Source organism: Neocloeon triangulifer, unplaced genomic scaffold (assembly GCF_031216515.1).
Source record: "Neocloeon triangulifer isolate White Clay Creek 2 clone unplaced genomic scaffold, ASM3121651v1 ptg000002l, whole genome shotgun sequence".
Lineage (NCBI taxonomy): Eukaryota > Metazoa > Arthropoda > Insecta > Ephemeroptera > Baetidae > Neocloeon > Neocloeon triangulifer.
In genome coordinates this window covers 1,308,201-1,324,418 of record NW_026775545.1, presented here as the reverse complement: position 1 = coordinate 1,324,418, position 16,218 = coordinate 1,308,201, and the positions used below count along the sequence as shown (strand labels likewise).

The 16,218-nt window shown below is 36.9% G+C and overlaps 3 protein-coding genes across 4 annotated transcripts; all 3 read right to left on the bottom strand.

Annotated features, from left to right (window-relative positions):
- Positions 1–1,450: 1,450 nt before the first annotated feature.
- LOC132204858 (uncharacterized) lies at positions 1,451–3,205 on the bottom strand. Its single transcript, XM_059633703.1, has 6 exons — positions 3,047–3,205; positions 2,895–2,984; positions 2,639–2,798; positions 2,472–2,582; positions 2,173–2,338; positions 1,451–2,107 (listed from the first exon to the last, which is right to left on the bottom strand). The coding sequence occupies exons 1-6, from the start codon at positions 3,135–3,137 to the stop codon at positions 1,880–1,882; spliced, it is 846 nt and encodes a 281-aa protein (XP_059489686.1). The 5' UTR covers positions 3,138–3,205; the 3' UTR covers positions 1,451–1,879.
- A 132-nt stretch (positions 3,206–3,337) lies between these two features.
- LOC132205431 (uncharacterized) lies at positions 3,338–6,476 on the bottom strand. Its single transcript, XM_059634472.1, has 5 exons — positions 6,254–6,476; positions 5,659–6,065; positions 5,299–5,596; positions 4,120–5,162; positions 3,338–3,985 (listed from the first exon to the last, which is right to left on the bottom strand). The coding sequence occupies exons 2-5, from the start codon at positions 6,026–6,028 to the stop codon at positions 3,765–3,767; spliced, it is 1,932 nt and encodes a 643-aa protein (XP_059490455.1). The 5' UTR covers positions 6,029–6,065; positions 6,254–6,476; the 3' UTR covers positions 3,338–3,764.
- Positions 6,477–6,628: 152 nt separating this feature from the next.
- Positions 6,629–15,634, bottom strand: LOC132205432 (proline dehydrogenase 1, mitochondrial). Of its 2 annotated transcripts, XM_059634474.1 has the most exons (12): positions 15,123–15,634; positions 10,464–10,672; positions 10,205–10,216; positions 9,888–9,925; positions 9,693–9,836; positions 9,566–9,630; positions 9,327–9,511; positions 9,099–9,273; positions 8,801–9,043; positions 8,522–8,718; positions 8,378–8,466; positions 6,629–8,320 (listed from the first exon to the last, which is right to left on the bottom strand). In XM_059634474.1, the coding sequence occupies exons 1-12, from the start codon at positions 15,414–15,416 to the stop codon at positions 8,115–8,117; spliced, it is 1,857 nt and encodes a 618-aa protein (XP_059490457.1). In that variant the 5' UTR covers positions 15,417–15,634; the 3' UTR covers positions 6,629–8,114. The 2 variants fall into 2 exon arrangements, with proteins under 2 accessions (XP_059490457.1, XP_059490458.1); XM_059634475.1 differs by lacking the exon at positions 10,205–10,216 and having other exon boundaries at positions 6,631–8,320; positions 15,123–15,633.
- Between the last annotated feature and the right edge of the window lie 584 nt (positions 15,635–16,218).

Sequence of the window (16,218 nt, the reverse complement as noted above, 5' to 3'; positions counted from 1 at the left end):
GCAGAGCCACGCACCACTTCTTCCAAGAACTAGATTTTATTATTTGTGGAATATTTTATTGCGCTATACACGCGTGCGAGTCTACGAGTTGCAAAAAAATCTCCACAGTTGGCTGAGCGACAAAGTTTCAATGAAAGTAGATGGAGTTTCTGGAGGAAATTCCGGCACTCCTGCCGCAACCATATTGTTTTTTTATGACGGTGCCGACAACAAGAATGGAGCGGCTGTGGCGTGGGTGTAATTATTGATGCCCTGGTGAATGTGTGTGTGAGCAGCCCGTGGACGCGATAAAAACAAGAGGTGCTCGTAAAAAAGGCAATAAAATCGGGACAATTATTGCAAAGTTAGGAAACAAGTGCCAACACACTTCATCTTCTCCGGGGACAGACTAAAATCGGGTCTCTCGCCGCCGTCACCACGTGCGGATTACCGCAGAGGGACCGATGGAATTTATGAGCTGGATTGTCTCAACTTTTCCAATAAGAAAAGGTTGGGAGCGGCGAAAGAAAGTGAAAGTATAAAAACTTTTTCCATTTCTTTATAATTACATTTGAATGAGAATAATAAAGAGTTTTAATTTGCAATAACCAATTTTATTTGAATTCAGATGCAGTTTATTAAATGATTTTTGTGTTCCGCTGACCTTATCTCCGTTATAAGATTTCCATTCAAAGTTAAGTTTAAGTTGACCAGACGACTAGGTTAGCATAAAATTGGATGATCGCAATTTTCGCCCAAGAAATTTAAATATTGTTAAAAAAAAATCTATCACGTGTATGGGCAGGAAAATTTCAAATTATTTTTCTTTATTTTGAGTGATCGAAAATATTCTCCGAGTACTCAAGACTAGAAAGCTTTGAGCATTTTCCGTCTCACACGACAGAACTTTTCGAGTCTAAAAATTGTTTATTCACGCGCGATACGCAATATGCCCTTTCTGTGTAGCTGTATATTGCAAGAAAGTTAGATGCGATGCGGCCGCCGCTCTGATTCTCTGTTTTTTTATTCCCTTTTGGCAAAAAATAAATACACACAAAACTTTGGCTCCGCCGTGTAAGATGAGAAGAGCACATTGGTGGATATTGAAACTACACCTTTTTATGGTATATATGTGTGCACTCATATCAAAGAGAATGTGTTAAAAAAAAATGCCAGCACCGTGATATAAAAATTGTTGTGTTTAAAAAAGGCAAATATTTTTTTAAACATACTTATTGATTTATATTTCTACCTAAACTCAATAATCGATATTCTCAAGGCTGTTTGTGGGGGTAATTAAGTCATCACAATAGATTAAGATGAGTTCTGATCAGATTGGCACATGGAAACTTGTGCTTTAATTAACAACTCTAAGCGCTAACTCTGAGAAGCCAAAGTCTTAAAGTAAATTGAGTAATGAATGACCTATGTTAAAAAGCATCAATTGAGCTATCAATTAAGAGAGGAAAAGTAAATTTAGAGCTTTTGTTTTTATTAACTTCACACACATACGTGCAGTTTTGACAGCTTTTAATAAGGAAGTGCTTGAAAAATTAATAATTTATTGGTTCTTATTTATTTCAAAATGAAAATAATTTAAAAAAAAAATATACAAAAATAATTTTATACATCTGCAACCTGCCTCACACTTGTGCGTAGCCGGCTGCATATATTTACATCGGGCAGGCGCGAAGACCAACAAACACACTATTGTGTTCTGTTGAGTCCACAAATTTTTTCTTTTTTATTTTTGCTATTATAATTTATTCTTCTCAATCAATTCAAAATTTTTTATCGACAATTAAACGATGGTTAGAATTATTTTGTTTAGAATTTAATTATTGTTATAACAATATTTAATATTCACTAAAGAAAATGGTGTAAAATTGTACTGATTGAATTAAATGTGGTTTTCGGTTTCATAAGCTTGATTAGTTTGACCCCTTTGATCTGTTCTGCTGCTTGCCGCTTGTTCCTCAACAAAGCCTGAGGTTGTATCCGTTGTTGCTTCTGACGGCACAATAAATCCTTCCACAATGATCGTCTCGTAGGCCGGGGGAAGAGAACGGAGAGTGCCTGACAATGCTTGGGCCGACGGTAAAGTGGTAGTTGTCGACGCGTAGAGTACCTTATAATGATAAAAAATATATCCAATTACTATTAATTAAATATTTTCTGTAATAGACTCGTTACTTGATGCGTTCCAATTTCTTCGTACGTTGGAAGCTTCACTGGGTGGTCCGGATTAATTTCGGCAAAAGCGTTCAGGCCGTACTGATCTCTGGGCAATCTGACTTGCCTTCTCCTGTGCCTTCTATCACGCCTGATTTCCCTCATATATCTAATTCTGTCCCTGTAACTAAATAAAAATCATCAAAATTATATAATTCATTTTGTTGAATCAAAAACGTATTTTTACAATATTAAATATGATATTTATAAAATAAAGCAAATCATTTTTAAAAATAATTATAAGTTAAATAATAACTTACGTCCAGCAATATTTACAAGAATGGATGCAAAATGCTATGAGAGCGACCAGAATTGCGCAGCTAAAAGCCATCAGTGCTGCTATCATCATTTGGCGAGACAATGAGAACGGACTGGAATTGATAAAAGTTTGAATTGGCTTGAATTTTTAGATTGTATATTCTTATACTAGCATCTCCAGTTTTTCTCATCCCATTGGTAATAATAATCACATTTGCACATCGGGTAAGGAGGAGGATTTGGGATCCCAATTGTTTCATTCCAGTGCCAGCAAATCATGCTCGGGATGGCACAGCAATCGTCATCAGTCCGACATTGCTCATTGTGATCTAATCTCGAAATAGCCATTAGTTTTTGTTTAAAATTAAAATGGCATAATAATAATAATAATTTGTGTTAGCAAATTATATATAAATGGAGCCTACCTTTGCAAGTGCTATTGACATCTTTGTGTGAATAAAGGCTCACGTCTGATCCACTTTGCGCCGTTTCAAGTTCATTATAAAATATAATATCTAGATGGATTAAAATAAATCTGGTTATTGTTTGACGAACAATAAATAAAATTGTCACTCACCTCTATCTTCTTTAGGAAAGAGCCCATAAAATGATTCCGCAAAGCAAGCGCCAGCGAAAAGCTGGATTAAAACAATCTGTTTCCACGCCATTCTTCTTCGGCAGAAACAAAAGTGCTTTATTGAAAAGCTTGGCTCAAAGCTTCGCTAACAACTTATCAGACGTCACTTTTTATCTTTAATGGGTGCAACACTCATTTTAGCGCAGGTTCTGATTGAAAGATAAGATAATATGAACTCTTTTATTTCTTGCCAATATTCAAGATTAATATACAGCAGCTGCTGATTACTGGAAGCTTCTATAATAAAAACGGAATTTTTTCCATCTCTTATTTAATTTATTTTTGAAAATTGAAATTACACTCGATACAGATTTAAGTAGTTTCAAAATTTAATAACTATTTCCTAAGCGATATATTTTTACTTCACACTTTGGTCCATTTACGACACTAAATTATTCAAGCTCCTCTAAATCTTATAAAAAAATATACTCAAGTTTGAATATCAACACAGAACATATATCACAAAATCATTATGCGCGTGAAATTTGTAGCCCTGGAATATTTATCTCTAAAGAGTTATTAAAATACGATACAATCTCAAATGAGCATTTTAAATTAGAGATTTACAGTATTCAAAATTCATGTTGAATATTACAAAAATATAAATGCAAATTTTATAAATCACGTAGAATTACGTGAAAAAGGCATATCCATTTTTTTAAATAAGATGGAAGCTCGGCACAGCTCCAGTGACAAAATCATTTAGATGCATATCGATGGCAACAATGTTGGCCTCATCCACTTTAAACTGCAGACGTCTGAGCAATGGTATAGGCAAAGGGAGAGTAGCAAGGGCTTCGGGCAGTAGTTGACCCTTTCCCACCTTGCAATTGCTCCTGATAGCATGAATGCAAAGTTTCTCCAGCGATAGCGGTTGTGCTGAAAATGTGAAACAAATTTAAAAATAAAATTAGCTCTAATATTGCAAACAATTCCTGGATAAATTTTATGCTAACAATATTGCAATTTAATTTAATTCAAATTCCATGGGAACAAAACATTTTGGGACATACCATAATAATTATTGATGATCTTGTTGGCGTATTCTAGAGACTCTTCGTCCATGTATTTTGCGATGACTTTCTTGACTTTCTCCAAGACCTCTGATCCATGAGGAATGCCGAAATGCAGCAGGATTGTCAGCATTCTACTGTAGTTAATTGTTGGTTCGCGCAATCTGTTGAAGAACTGATAGTAGCCCAGGAAGAGGGCTGCTGGTGGTTGTTTCCAGTATTGCAGCAATCGGACGATTGCTCCAGTTTGTAAAGTCCAGAAGGAACCCAGCAGTGCATCAGGGACAAGCAACACCTCTTTCAGGTACAAAAAGATTTCTGGGTATCCAGGGCAATACCGAGTTGGAATTGCATGCCAACAAATCTGATTGACATCTGCACCATTATTTATCATGTAGTTGAAATATTTGTGAAACAGGGCCACAGTTTCTACATCATTGTACTTTGACCTCAAATTTTGGCAAAGCATGCTGAGCGGCGATTGAGTTAGTTTGTCTGGGGTAGCTGCGGTGAATTTGGCCTCCATCATCATGTCCAAGAGGGTTTTTTGTGGTTCTCCAAAAAACGGGCACGCATAAGCATTTGAACCGGGTAAGAACAGAGGCGCAACTAAGGGAATTATAGAGGTGTACGAAATGTTCAAAGGAAAATGAGACAATTCTATCCCATTGAAGACGTCAGGGATGTCAATCAGGAGTGTGTCATTTTTCAAGTAGGGGTGGTCCAATACGAACTTCAATAAGCGAGGCGAACTACTCTCAAGGGCAATAGTTTGAGGATGAGTTCCGTGCATGAAAGTGAATTCTTGGCAGGCTTGCACTCCATCAAGGTTCATAATTAGGTTTTGCAAAGATGTACTGTTGCTTTTGAACACTTCCGAGATTAAGCTTGAGGCGAATTTTTTGGAATCGGCACCAAACTTGATGATGAGATTGCAAGTGTCAATACATCCAAGCTTTACAGCTTCGAGTAGAGCTCCTCGTCCTACGTCAGGATTTGCACCTTTCTCGAGTAAATACTCAACTTCTTCCAACATACCAAGCCTGTAACAATTTTTTTATGTAACACAGGCAGCAGACATAACTATTTGAGTTTTTATATGTTGTTAAAAGCAAGTTGTTTGACAAGGAGAAGCCTATTTTTCCACGTTAATCTTCAAATTAAAACAAACAAACTTACCAGACATACTGGGTGAGCAAAGTTCGTCCTTCAAATTCGGCGTTGATGTCCATCAACTTTCTGTCCAGGATTTCTTTGACTATGGGCCACCAGCAGGCACGGATGTACTGACTCAAAATATCCCTTGGTTCAACAATTGCGCCAGCTCGAAGTAAGGTGAACAGCAGTTCTTCAGGCTGCATTGACGCCAAGGCGTGTGTCAGTGCAGAGAAGCCCTTGGAATCTCTAATGTTCAAGTCTGCCCCACACTCGATGAGAATCTCCAAGGCCTTCAACGGCGGACATCTCTTTGAGGTTACTAAAATTTCATTTAAGAATTAGAGCAATATGTTTAATTGTGGACAAAATATTTTCAAGTACAGTGAATCAGGGCCGTCATTTGGAGATCAGTGTCTTGTTTATTGAGCAGCGAGCCATCGACTTTGGCCATTCTGCGGATCAGATCCAGGTCCTGTTCGATGTGGACGCAAGCGTACATGAGAGGGGTTAGCCCTCGCTTGTCCACGCCATACTGCAGAGAAGGAAAGCTCTCCAGCAGGAATCGGGCCACCTTGCTCTTCCTCTTCGCAATACTGGTGTGCAGCAAGTTCCCTCCGCTGACACCGTCTCGCATGCGTTCCACATCCCCGCAAGCGCTGAGATTCTTCAGGGCCTCGGTGTTTTCCTCTTCGATATACTCGGCCACTTTGGGGCTGATTGCAGCCCACCGGTTGTCATTTGCGTTCTGCATGTTGAGTACATGTAGTCTCGAATCCACAACCAAGCAACTAAAAAAAAATGGAAAAACAATAAAATATAAACTTGAATTTATTATATTTTTTTAATTCGTGTTTAACGTACATTTAAATTTCACTAAAATATATAATACATGCATAATGTATGATGGCAATTAAAATCCAGAATGATTTTAACAATTAATTTAAAAACTAAGTATTTAATTATAAATGGCTCTCACCTATTTAGTTATTCTTTCCCTCACAATGCTTTGACCCCAGAATAGCGGTCGGTATGTTAATATTGGCTAAATAATTAACAATTTAACATTAATCCATTAATCGTGCAAACAACAAAATGATTTCAGACGCTCTCTGTGTGCATTTTTTTGTTTACGTTTTTCAAGGACAAGAGCGCCACGACGCCACGACCGACAAGTCAATGAACTTTTATCACGTGACGATGAGCGTCGTATATTAGAAGCGGGAATTAAACCACCCCCTCGGGATTACTGTCATCTATAGCCAAGCTATTTGAATGGAACAATGTGATCAATTTTAATTGACATGTTATTTTATGTAAGAAAAGTCTATTTGCATTTTTGAACATGAAAGAAATTTTTATTGTCTCGGACATATCACTCTTATTCTTCATTACCATTACATGACGGATCCTTTAATTGTGTGTACAATTTTGTTAATGAATAAAAACACAAATCACACCCTGCTTTTAGACAAAATGATAATTCTCTCGAGTACAGCACTTCATTTGAATAACTCACAAGTTTAACAATCTAAATGCAAGGATTGTTACAAAAAATTAATGAAATGCACTTGGGGGATTTGCTTTTTGGATACAGAAATTCGACTAGTTGGCTGGCAGGAAAGAGAATTATGTTAAATGTCCAGGGCACTGTTTTATGAATGTACGGCAAAATTCAGAGTTTGGTCAGGGTTGCCTCTCAATTATACAAGTACGTGAAATTTAAAAATTATAAAATAAGTACGTATATAGAGTAAAATGACTTTCCATTGGCAAGAATAGTTGTTAATTCGATACTTAAAAATTTCTGCTTAACCCTAGTTTAAAAGTTAATTCTGATTTTGACGAATAGCACAAGGCAACCCCAAAACACACTTGTTCAACAGAGGAATGATTTTAGCACTTGAAGTGAGTTTATTTCTCTATTGTGTTGCGTGTTCAGCTAGCAAGAATTAATGATCTAGTCCAAGACTTAAAACTAATATTTTTAGCTTAAAATGTTTTGTTTTCTATAAAGAGAAATAAATAACATGACTGAAAATTCAAAAAAGAATTCGCTTCAAAATAATACTTTTCAGTGTGCCAATCATACCACGAGATTCAGCACAAAAATATAGTATTTCTTTTTCTCTCTCTCAAAATATTATATACTTCGATAAGTACTTAATGTTTTCTCTGCGCGAGCTTCCAGTTTTTCCCGGTTGAGGGATTTTCTGTGTAGGCCTCTTGGCAAAAATGATCAAGAGATTCGTACATCAAGAAATCAGAGATCTGTGTTGACAAGCACGCCCTGTTTATGAATCAGAAATGATAATACTGTTATTTTAAGTTACAATAATAAAGAAATTACAACATTTCAACATCCATCTGCAAATTGTTGAAATTTAACGGAAGTTGCAAGCTCAATTTCCTTGTTTCCAAAGGATAGCTGGGGCTTGGAAACTTTTCAAATTAAAAATGGGCGTTGGCAAGAAATCTCTTTGATCATGCAATAATGCTTTCAAATTGTCAGTTCAATCTCCAGGATTTAAAAAAAGAGTTGATAATGGAGTTTTGTGTCTTTTTCTTCTAAATTGATTATGCTAAGTACATTACAAGATATGACAGGCCAACATCGTGTCTCTTCCTTCATTCGTCTCTTTGCAATATCTTTTTTTAAGTACTATTTTTGTTAACATTTGATAATACTCGACAATCATCCCACCAATGTCACTACTGTGTTGTTCTGTGGAACTCGTTTACATTGTAATTAACTAGTAGTTTAATCACACTGATGAGGAGCTTCTTATAATTATTTTAACATCTTGTTAAAAGGGGGATCACATTACTGCTTTTTCCGCTTAGATGGGCCTGTAATTACCGTTCGGTGTGTAGTACAACTGACCCTTCAACATTCGCCTTGTGAGTTCCTTGAAAAGAAGTGCCTTTTCTTTCTTGATCTTCTTCAAAATGCCCTTGTTTTCTTGAGCTCGGCGGGAAAGGTATGGCAGAACTTCGTTCACCGGTCCGTATGGGATGTATTTGTACACTGAGTAACCAGATTGACCTGTACAATATCAGATATTGAAGTAAATTCCACACTAGCATTGCAACAAGTCCATACCAAGTGGGAAGGTTATGTAATCACACATGCCTAGCAACTGTCCAAAGCAAATGACTTTGTCCTCCGGAGAAATTCCATACTCCTTCATTCTAAACATCGGTTTAAAATTAAGCATCGTTGGCATGATATAGAGATGAAACTTACGCATTAAGAGTGAAACGGACTGTGTCTTCATTGTGACTAGCCACCATGATTGCAATCTTTTTACCCTCTCCTTTAGACTTGCCATCCTTGATGCGCCTCAAGCACTCGCTCAAAGTCTTATAGTACATATCTGATGTTGCCTCGAAGGAAGGATTTGTCGGGTCTTCGTACCCTAGAGCTTCAGCTCTGGCTCGTTCCTGCGTAAAAAAGTATTGTGTGTGTAGAACAACTTACATAACACTTGTAACCTTGACAATTTGATTTTTATATTGTAATTACCTGCTCTAGGTAAGCGCCTCGTACAAGCTTTGCTCCGAAATAGAAATTCTGTCGCTTTGCCTGTTCCAAGTCGGTGCTGACATTGTTGAAAGCCTCTTTGAGGTAGCACTGGTATGTGTTGAACATGATGGCCTTTTCCTTGTTGTGTTTCCTCATCATTTCCAGGGTGATTCGGGTGATGGCTGGCTGGAAGTAGGTCTGCTCAGCATCTACCATGATGCGGACGTCCAACTCTTTAGCAAACTAACACACAGACAATCTCAGTACCAAAAGAGAATTATTTAAAAAAGAAAATTACTCTGCAGAGGGTATCAATGCGGCGAATCATGTTGCGGAACATTTCCTCTTCTTTAGGGGTCAGCTGCGATATGAGACGAACCATCCGGCCTGTTTTCAGATCAGGCAGTCTAAAAGTGTCACTCAGCTGGGCGTCTTCGTCAATGATTCCCGACCAGGGGAACAAATGGATGACGCTGTGATTAATTTAAATGAAGGTCAAAAAAGTAATAAGCGTCAAAATATTTACCCTTTCTTGTCGTAGGTGAGTTTGTCTAGGAAATGCTGGACTTGCACATCATTGATCAGCCTGGCTTTGCCGAATTTCTCTGCTAAATCTTCGGGCTTAACGTTATGGCCAATGATGCTTCCGTGATGACCAGTCAACTCTTCGAAGTAGCGACGGGCTCTCATAATGACCTCTGACAATTGCAACTGGAGTAATAAATAAAATGTAAAATAAGCATACAGAAAAAAAATTAAATTTACCAAAAGTTGGGGTCTTCCTAAGGCCGTCAGCTTAACTGCGGTAATACCAGTGGCACCAGTGGTCCCTATAGAGCACGAGATTTGATTTTAAAATTATTTCAATATAAAATTTGTTTCAATGGATTACCTGAAACAGCTTCCAAGCACTTCATGAATATTTCCATGTTCCTTTCGCACTGGGCCTCGTTGAGATAGAAGTAAGTTCGAGCGCTGTCAACTTTGTATCGTCGGTCCGCAAATTCTTGGTGGCTGTGGTACCTTTTTATGGTTCCTATAAAAAACTCTATTTAAACAAAATAGTGAAATTCAAAATTTTCATTACCCTGAGAGTTGTCATCTCCAGCTTCAGACACGCATGACCTGTAACGGAAAACGTTATTCAGCAGGTTATAGTTTTGTGAACTGAGAGGAACAAATTAAGAGAAAATACTAATCTAAAGGCAGAGAAAGAGTTAACTTTTAAATAGGCAGAGTGGCAGAGACACACTTAAAATTGCATGCAACAAATCAAGCCACCTTTTGGCAAACCTGGAATCAAAACAAACTCCAGATTAGCTGCAGAACGCCAAGGAAACAAAGAAGAAATGAACCATGCAGAGTTAGTTTCATGCACAAACATAAATTTTGTTAGTTCTTTACCCATCGTGAATCCTTTTTGGAGAGAAGAGTGAAAAACACAAGACCGAGGAATTAAAATACTTTGGCTAAGTTAATGGTTGGTGCTCATTGCAAAATCAACTGTGCGCATGGTGTAAGGATGAAATTATTGGATTGAATTCAAATAAATTATCCTCACTCAAATGAATTTGCATATTTTGAAATACAAATGTTATATTGGTTAAAAATACGACCACACTCCAGAGGAATACTTTTGCACCCAAGTGTCCTCTCAACTTACTCAGTTTCTCGTCTCTGCGCTTCTTCAGTGCTGATGTCCTCCTCCACCGAGTAGTCGAGAATGGACTTGACCCCAAAGGAACGCAACCTGTCGATGGTCGGCTTGATCGTCACCTGATCCTCACCAGCAACAAAGTGGCCGTAGAAGGTTCCCTTCATGAACCAGTTGAACAGCCTGTTACCCAGGATCTTCTGGCTTATTTTCATTATCTGAAACAATTCAAATGTTTTTGTTAACTAATTTTAAATCGATTCACTTTTTGTAAAAATATAATTAAAATTATTATGATAAATGATCGTCTGGTTACCAAGAAAGGTTTCCCTCCTCCGGGCTCAATGTAAAATCCATGATTGACTTCAATTTAGCACCTCGGACTAAATTAAAAACAAATATTTGAGCACTTTAATTGGTACAAAAACCATTTTTTTTTTAATTCCATTCTAATGAATTAAGATTTATTTAAAATATGAAGCAGTAAATTTTTATTTATTATGACTTGTTTTGGTATATTTATTTTTCCCTCGTCTTAAAATTGTTAAAAAAATATTCAATGTAAATTATTTTGCAGGGTTTGAGTGCTTCAAGCGGCTGTCATATTATGGATGCCTGTTTTTAAAAGTTTCTTTCTAAAACTTCGGCAATAACAAAGTTCGACTGATGTGCGCACTCAGAAATAAGCACGTCGTCGCTGTTTACAGATATTCCGACGGAACCCTTAATTATAAAAGCGCGCGTGTTATATTAATAGAGGACTTATTGGAAACGTGCGGGGGAGTTGAGCACGCTTTGATTTTAATGAGAGGCGCGCCGGTGGAGCAACGGGGGCGCCTACCCAGCCTGCAGTATCGATCAGCCACGGCGAGATGCGTAAAAGTGGATCAATGGAAGCAAGCACGTCTGCTCCAAAATTATTTTACGTCTTGTCGCATCACATCGTGCACCAAAATCTGGCCGACGTGAAAATTGCTTTTGTCAAAACATAAATTAATGTTTGGAAAATTTAAGGCGCAGTTTCTTGATTAGAAAGAAGAGTAATGAAAAAATAAGCCTCAGTTAAATCATTAAAATAAAATAATAAAATAATTTAATTATTAAAATTAAATTTTCTTCCACTTCAATATTGTAAAAGTTTGAATAAAAATTTTATTAGACACATTATGCAAGAGTTCTTGGTATTGCTGTTACGTAACTGGTTTAAACAGAATTCCACAAAACATTTCCCCATCCTGCGGCGACCCCAGGTCTTCCCGACTCTCAACAAAAGGTGTTTGGAAACGAGCAATTATTGGTGTCGCGCATGGTATGATGCAACACGCGCGACACATGCTTATCTCTTATTCATTTTTTTTCTGCGCGTTGTGATGCCCATTGATAAGGCACAAAATTCAAACGCTAATTAGCAGATTCTGTTGCCAGATCTCAGCAGACCGGGTTTTGCAGCTGCCCATCAATTTGGTCCCGAAATAGAAAATAGTTCGCGGAATGGCTTCCAAATAAGTGGTTACTCACTTCGCAGTTTCGCACACAACTTCGGAGGTGCAATTAAGGAATTATAAAACAGGTCTGTGGAGGAAGGAAATTGGCCCATCTTATGTCAGGCGATTTTCTTGCGGCCAATGAAAAAATACACCACAAGAGATAAATGAACAAAGGAAAAAAGTTATAAATAACCGAAAAAAAGCTTCCAAGACAGCACAATGGAATAATTCAGCCTTAAAAATAATCTTTATATTCAATTTGATTTTTAGTTTGCTTAAGCAGTATTTTTTAGAAAAAGCTCATATTTTATGTTAAAATGGCTATTTCAATTTTCTTTAAAAATATTTGCTCATTTTTCATCTCTAGAACAATAAGACGGTTTTAAAAATTTGAGGATCACAAAATAAATATACATATTATTAGTCTGCAATTATAAAATAAATTAAACTTCATCCAGCTCTGACGCTTTAAATTTATTTCTCTCAAAATGAGTCACAAGCTAAAATGATATATTGATGAAAAATTTCCAAACCGCCTAAGATTCAAATTTAGCCGGCGGCCTATTTGTGCTCCTTGTGCAAGGAGTTTCATACAAAATAAGTCCCGACTTCTTCAACAATGTGTACTTCTTATTTTTTGGCTTTGGCCCCTGCTTGGTCAGATGACTGATCGTAAACGCATGGCCTCAATGATGCTGTTCCTTAAATAGCCTCCGAGAACAAATGAAAGTGATTGGCGCAGCGACGAAACGAGCCTCTGCCAAAACTGCACCGCACCGGCAAACCGCAAACAATTTGCGCCTCAGTGCTGCTTCAAATTGCAAATGGACGAGACGTAATTTAAAATCATGGGACTTGGACACGCAAACGTGACGCATGAAAATTTCACAAGAAGTAAACTTCGTGTTATGAAAGTTAAGAGACGCTGAAATGTATGTCTTTGTTGAGAAGAACTGTTAATAATTAACCAAAATTCTAATTAAAATTTTTGTGTATGTATCAAAAATTCGTCTTCAATAATTTAATTTACATTAAAAAAAAAAAGATACAATTTCATTTCTTGTGCGAAGTTCATATTATGTAATTAATTAATTTAAAAAATTTCAACAAATAAAAAAAACATATATATAATTTTTTTAAATTGTCCTTAATTTGCAATTAAAAACGAATAAATATTTTGTTCAAAGCTAATATAATGTAATAAATAATTTTAAATAATTCCAATAAAAAAAGTTGAAAAATTAACTCTAGGTTTTTCATTTCAATAGAAAATTTGAATTTTCTTAGATCATAACTTTCCTACCAAAAATTTAAAAATTATTTCACAATTTTTTTTTCCAGAATTCAAGGTTGATCAGTTTCTTGTGTGTTGCCTTGGCGTTGCAGCGGAATAATGTCACTTGGGCTGACGCAAAAAAGGATGCCGGCTGCGAAATCAATAGCGCGCGGCAGCAAGTGATACCGACTGGTTCGCCATTGATCTCGCTGCTCCAAGTCGCGTTGGCCTAAATCGCCCAGACTCACCACTTTTCGCATGCTAATCGCGCGGCTAGACTTTTTATACCTCGTCTGCTCTTCTATTAAAATTAAAAAGCCTCCGAATGGACTTCAAGGAAAAATACTGAGATTACTTCAAAGAGTATAATTTTTACCGTCTCGGTTTGCGCAAAAAAGATGAGGATAAATTGGGGGGCAATAAAATTATTGCTGCGAAAAGCAAGAGAATCCAAGGTCAACTACTTGGAAATTCAGAAATTTAAAAAAATTCAGTTGGAGTTTCGCATATAAAAATATTCCGCCTAATTGTAGAGGGAAACGCGATGTTTGCATCAAGTACTTTTTGTAAGCTGATAAGAGCTCCGACTGAAGCTGTACAATTCGCATATTGTTGGGCGGCGGCGGCGGCCTTGACCACCCCAAGTGATTTGCAAACTGTGTTCATACGGTGGGCGCAAAGACCAAAAATACTGCGATGCCAGACAGACTGGCCCATTTATATAATCCCACCCACCAAAGCAAATATTTCCAGCACACAAAAATTTTTATTTGGATTTATATTAAATTTTTGAATGAAAATTTAAAATTTTAAGGACATTTTGAAATAATTAATAATCATAAATGTTTCCTACGTTTCATTTAGGAGCAATAATTTCAGATTTCATTCTTAAAATTGGATGTAAAGAAATTTTGATTGAAGATTTCATCAGCTCGGCAAAAAATTTAATCCGAAATTTCTCACAAGAAAAATAAAATAATCTCAATTATGAATAAAGCCAATGATATAAACTTTCATCAAGTTGGCATATATTTGAGCACCAATTAAAATTAATTTTCTCCAAAGCTGTCAAATTTTCACAAACAAGGCCAGATTTAATTAATTAAAAGCAGGTGACTGTTGACGTCGGAAAGTAAAGTGCAGACAGCTATTTCTCATTAACGTTCGGAACAAATTCATTCCATTACCCGTGTCCGCCGGTCATTTATTATCAACAAACAGCGTTGCACCGACCAAGCTAATAATACTACAAAGAGCTTAAACGAATTCCAGCACTAAAATGCAAGAAGTTGCAGACAAGGCACTTTGCGAATTTTCACCTTCAACGGCGCAATAGTGCTTCGCGTACAATAATTTTTCAATAGAATTAGCAGCATTTAAGTTTTTTGGAAGTTTTTTTTTGCACTGAATTAAAATTCTTGCGAGAAAGTAAAAGCGTCTTTTTTTATAAAGAAGCTGTTGAAAATTTCCGCACGTGTACTTCGAAGAGCTGACACTTAAAAATCAATTGTGTTGAGTTTGCATGCGCAGCATTTCTTTGGAAATTCACAAATATTTGTCAAAATTACAGCGATTTTTTGAACACAAATTAAAATTAATTAAAATCTAGGACAATTAAATTATTAATATGATTTATCATATAAAATACTATATATAATCCCTCTGTGCAGTGGAAATAATTAGATTTAAAATCTATAGAGATCAAAATTAATATACATCTTAAAATAGCAATATTTCGTTATTAATTAGTTCATTAGAAGTTCATCTATTAAAAAATGAATACGAATCCCATCTCAACTCCAATCATTCTCGAACATTCGGGGGTGAAAATTCCATTCGCACAGTAATACTGTTCTAAAATTTAATTTTTGACTTAAAATCTTTAAGTAAAATATTAATACACACCTGCATGTTGTTCTCGACCAGGTAGGTGGAGGAGCAGAGCGTGTAGACAATGTAGGCCCTGAGGATTTCCCATGTCGTTTTGCTCTTGAATGCGGCCTGGCAATCGGTGAAGTTTTGGTCGAGGGGGTCGCGCGGCGGGTTGCTGTTCTCGTCCGACTTGGGGTTGATCGCAGCCTCTACATTGATGGCGTGCGTCGACTTGAAGGTGCTCGGCACAAACTGCACCAAGGGCGAGTTGGACGCGAGTTTCCTTGTCGTGCAAATTCGCTGCGAAACGATCCGCAAGTACGCCATTGAACAGGAAAGCACCGGTGTTGTGAATGGAAGTTTTGCTCGCTCGTATAAATCGCTGTTTGAGCAATGCAGGAATTCCGTGCGGCGGCGACTGCTCTTGACCGGACGCACACAATACCAACGACTCAAGTGTCCCAACTGCCTCGTCAATGAAAGAGACAAGCTCGTGGGTTATTTTCCTCACTCCAAACGAGTCTCGACGGGGTGGCAAGGGAGGGAGAAAGAGTAGAATCCGAAAGAGGCGTAGCCTTGCACCAGACCTGGGGCGGTGTTGCCAAAATGTTTTTGCAATTTATTGGCGACTCGATTTTTACGATTCTTTCGAATTTTTCCACTGAAATTGGCCAAATTTTCGTTACATGCGGGAAAATTTGATCTACTATGATGACATTATTACCATTTATCAAATAAATAAAAGGGTTTTGCCTAATCTGGATCAAGAGCTGGCAGCAACGCTCAAAGTTAGAAATGATAAATAAAAAATAAGCCCGTGTTTCTAGACGTAAAATTCAAATAATAGAATTGACAAAAATATATTTCTCTGCTAATAAAAAATTTATTTCAAAGAATATATCATTGATTTTAAATTTAAAATGCTTTAGAGAGAGGGAAAAACAGTAAACACAGTGAAATCATTTGATTTAATTTCAGGTTCTTCGATTTTTCATCTGACGTCATTGGAGAACTACGCTCTGATTGGTTTAGAAAGGGGGTGTGTTTCAGCATGTGCGCATGTGGGTTTGCTTTGTTGATTTTGAGTTTTGAGCAAACACAAACGAGAAGTGTAACCAGTTATTAAAGA

Excerpts from the sequence above, each read along its gene's own strand:
- LOC132205431 (XM_059634472.1), bottom strand. The coding sequence starts at position 6,028 with ATGCAGAACGCAAATGACAACCGGTGGGCTGCAATCAGCCCCAAAGTG. Across the intron at positions 5,597-5,658 it reads AATGACGGCCCTGATTCACT|TAACCTCAAAGAGATGTCCG; the intron begins GTACTTGAAAAT and ends ATGAAATTTTAG. Across the intron at positions 5,163-5,298 it reads TTGCTCACCCAGTATGTCTG|GCTTGGTATGTTGGAAGAAG; the intron begins GTAAGTTTGTTT and ends AAATTGTTACAG.
- LOC132205432 (XM_059634474.1), bottom strand. The coding sequence starts at position 15,416 with ATGGCGTACTTGCGGATCGTTTCGCAGCGAATTTGCACGACAAGGAAA. Across the intron at positions 8,719-8,800 it reads GAGGCGCTTACCTAGAGCAG|GAACGAGCCAGAGCTGAAGC; the intron begins GTAATTACAATA and ends TTTTTTACGCAG. Across the intron at positions 8,321-8,377 it reads TTACATAACCTTCCCACTTG|GTCAATCTGGTTACTCAGTG; the intron begins GTATGGACTTGT and ends GATATTGTACAG.
- LOC132204858 (XM_059633703.1), bottom strand. The coding sequence starts at position 3,137 with ATGGCGTGGAAACAGATTGTTTTAATCCAGCTTTTCGCTGGCGCTTGC. Across the intron at positions 2,799-2,894 it reads TGTCAATAGCACTTGCAAAG|ATCACAATGAGCAATGTCGG; the intron begins GTAGGCTCCATT and ends TTTCGAGATTAG. Across the intron at positions 2,583-2,638 it reads GAGAAAAACTGGAGATGCTA|TCCGTTCTCATTGTCTCGCC; the intron begins GTATAAGAATAT and ends TATCAATTCCAG.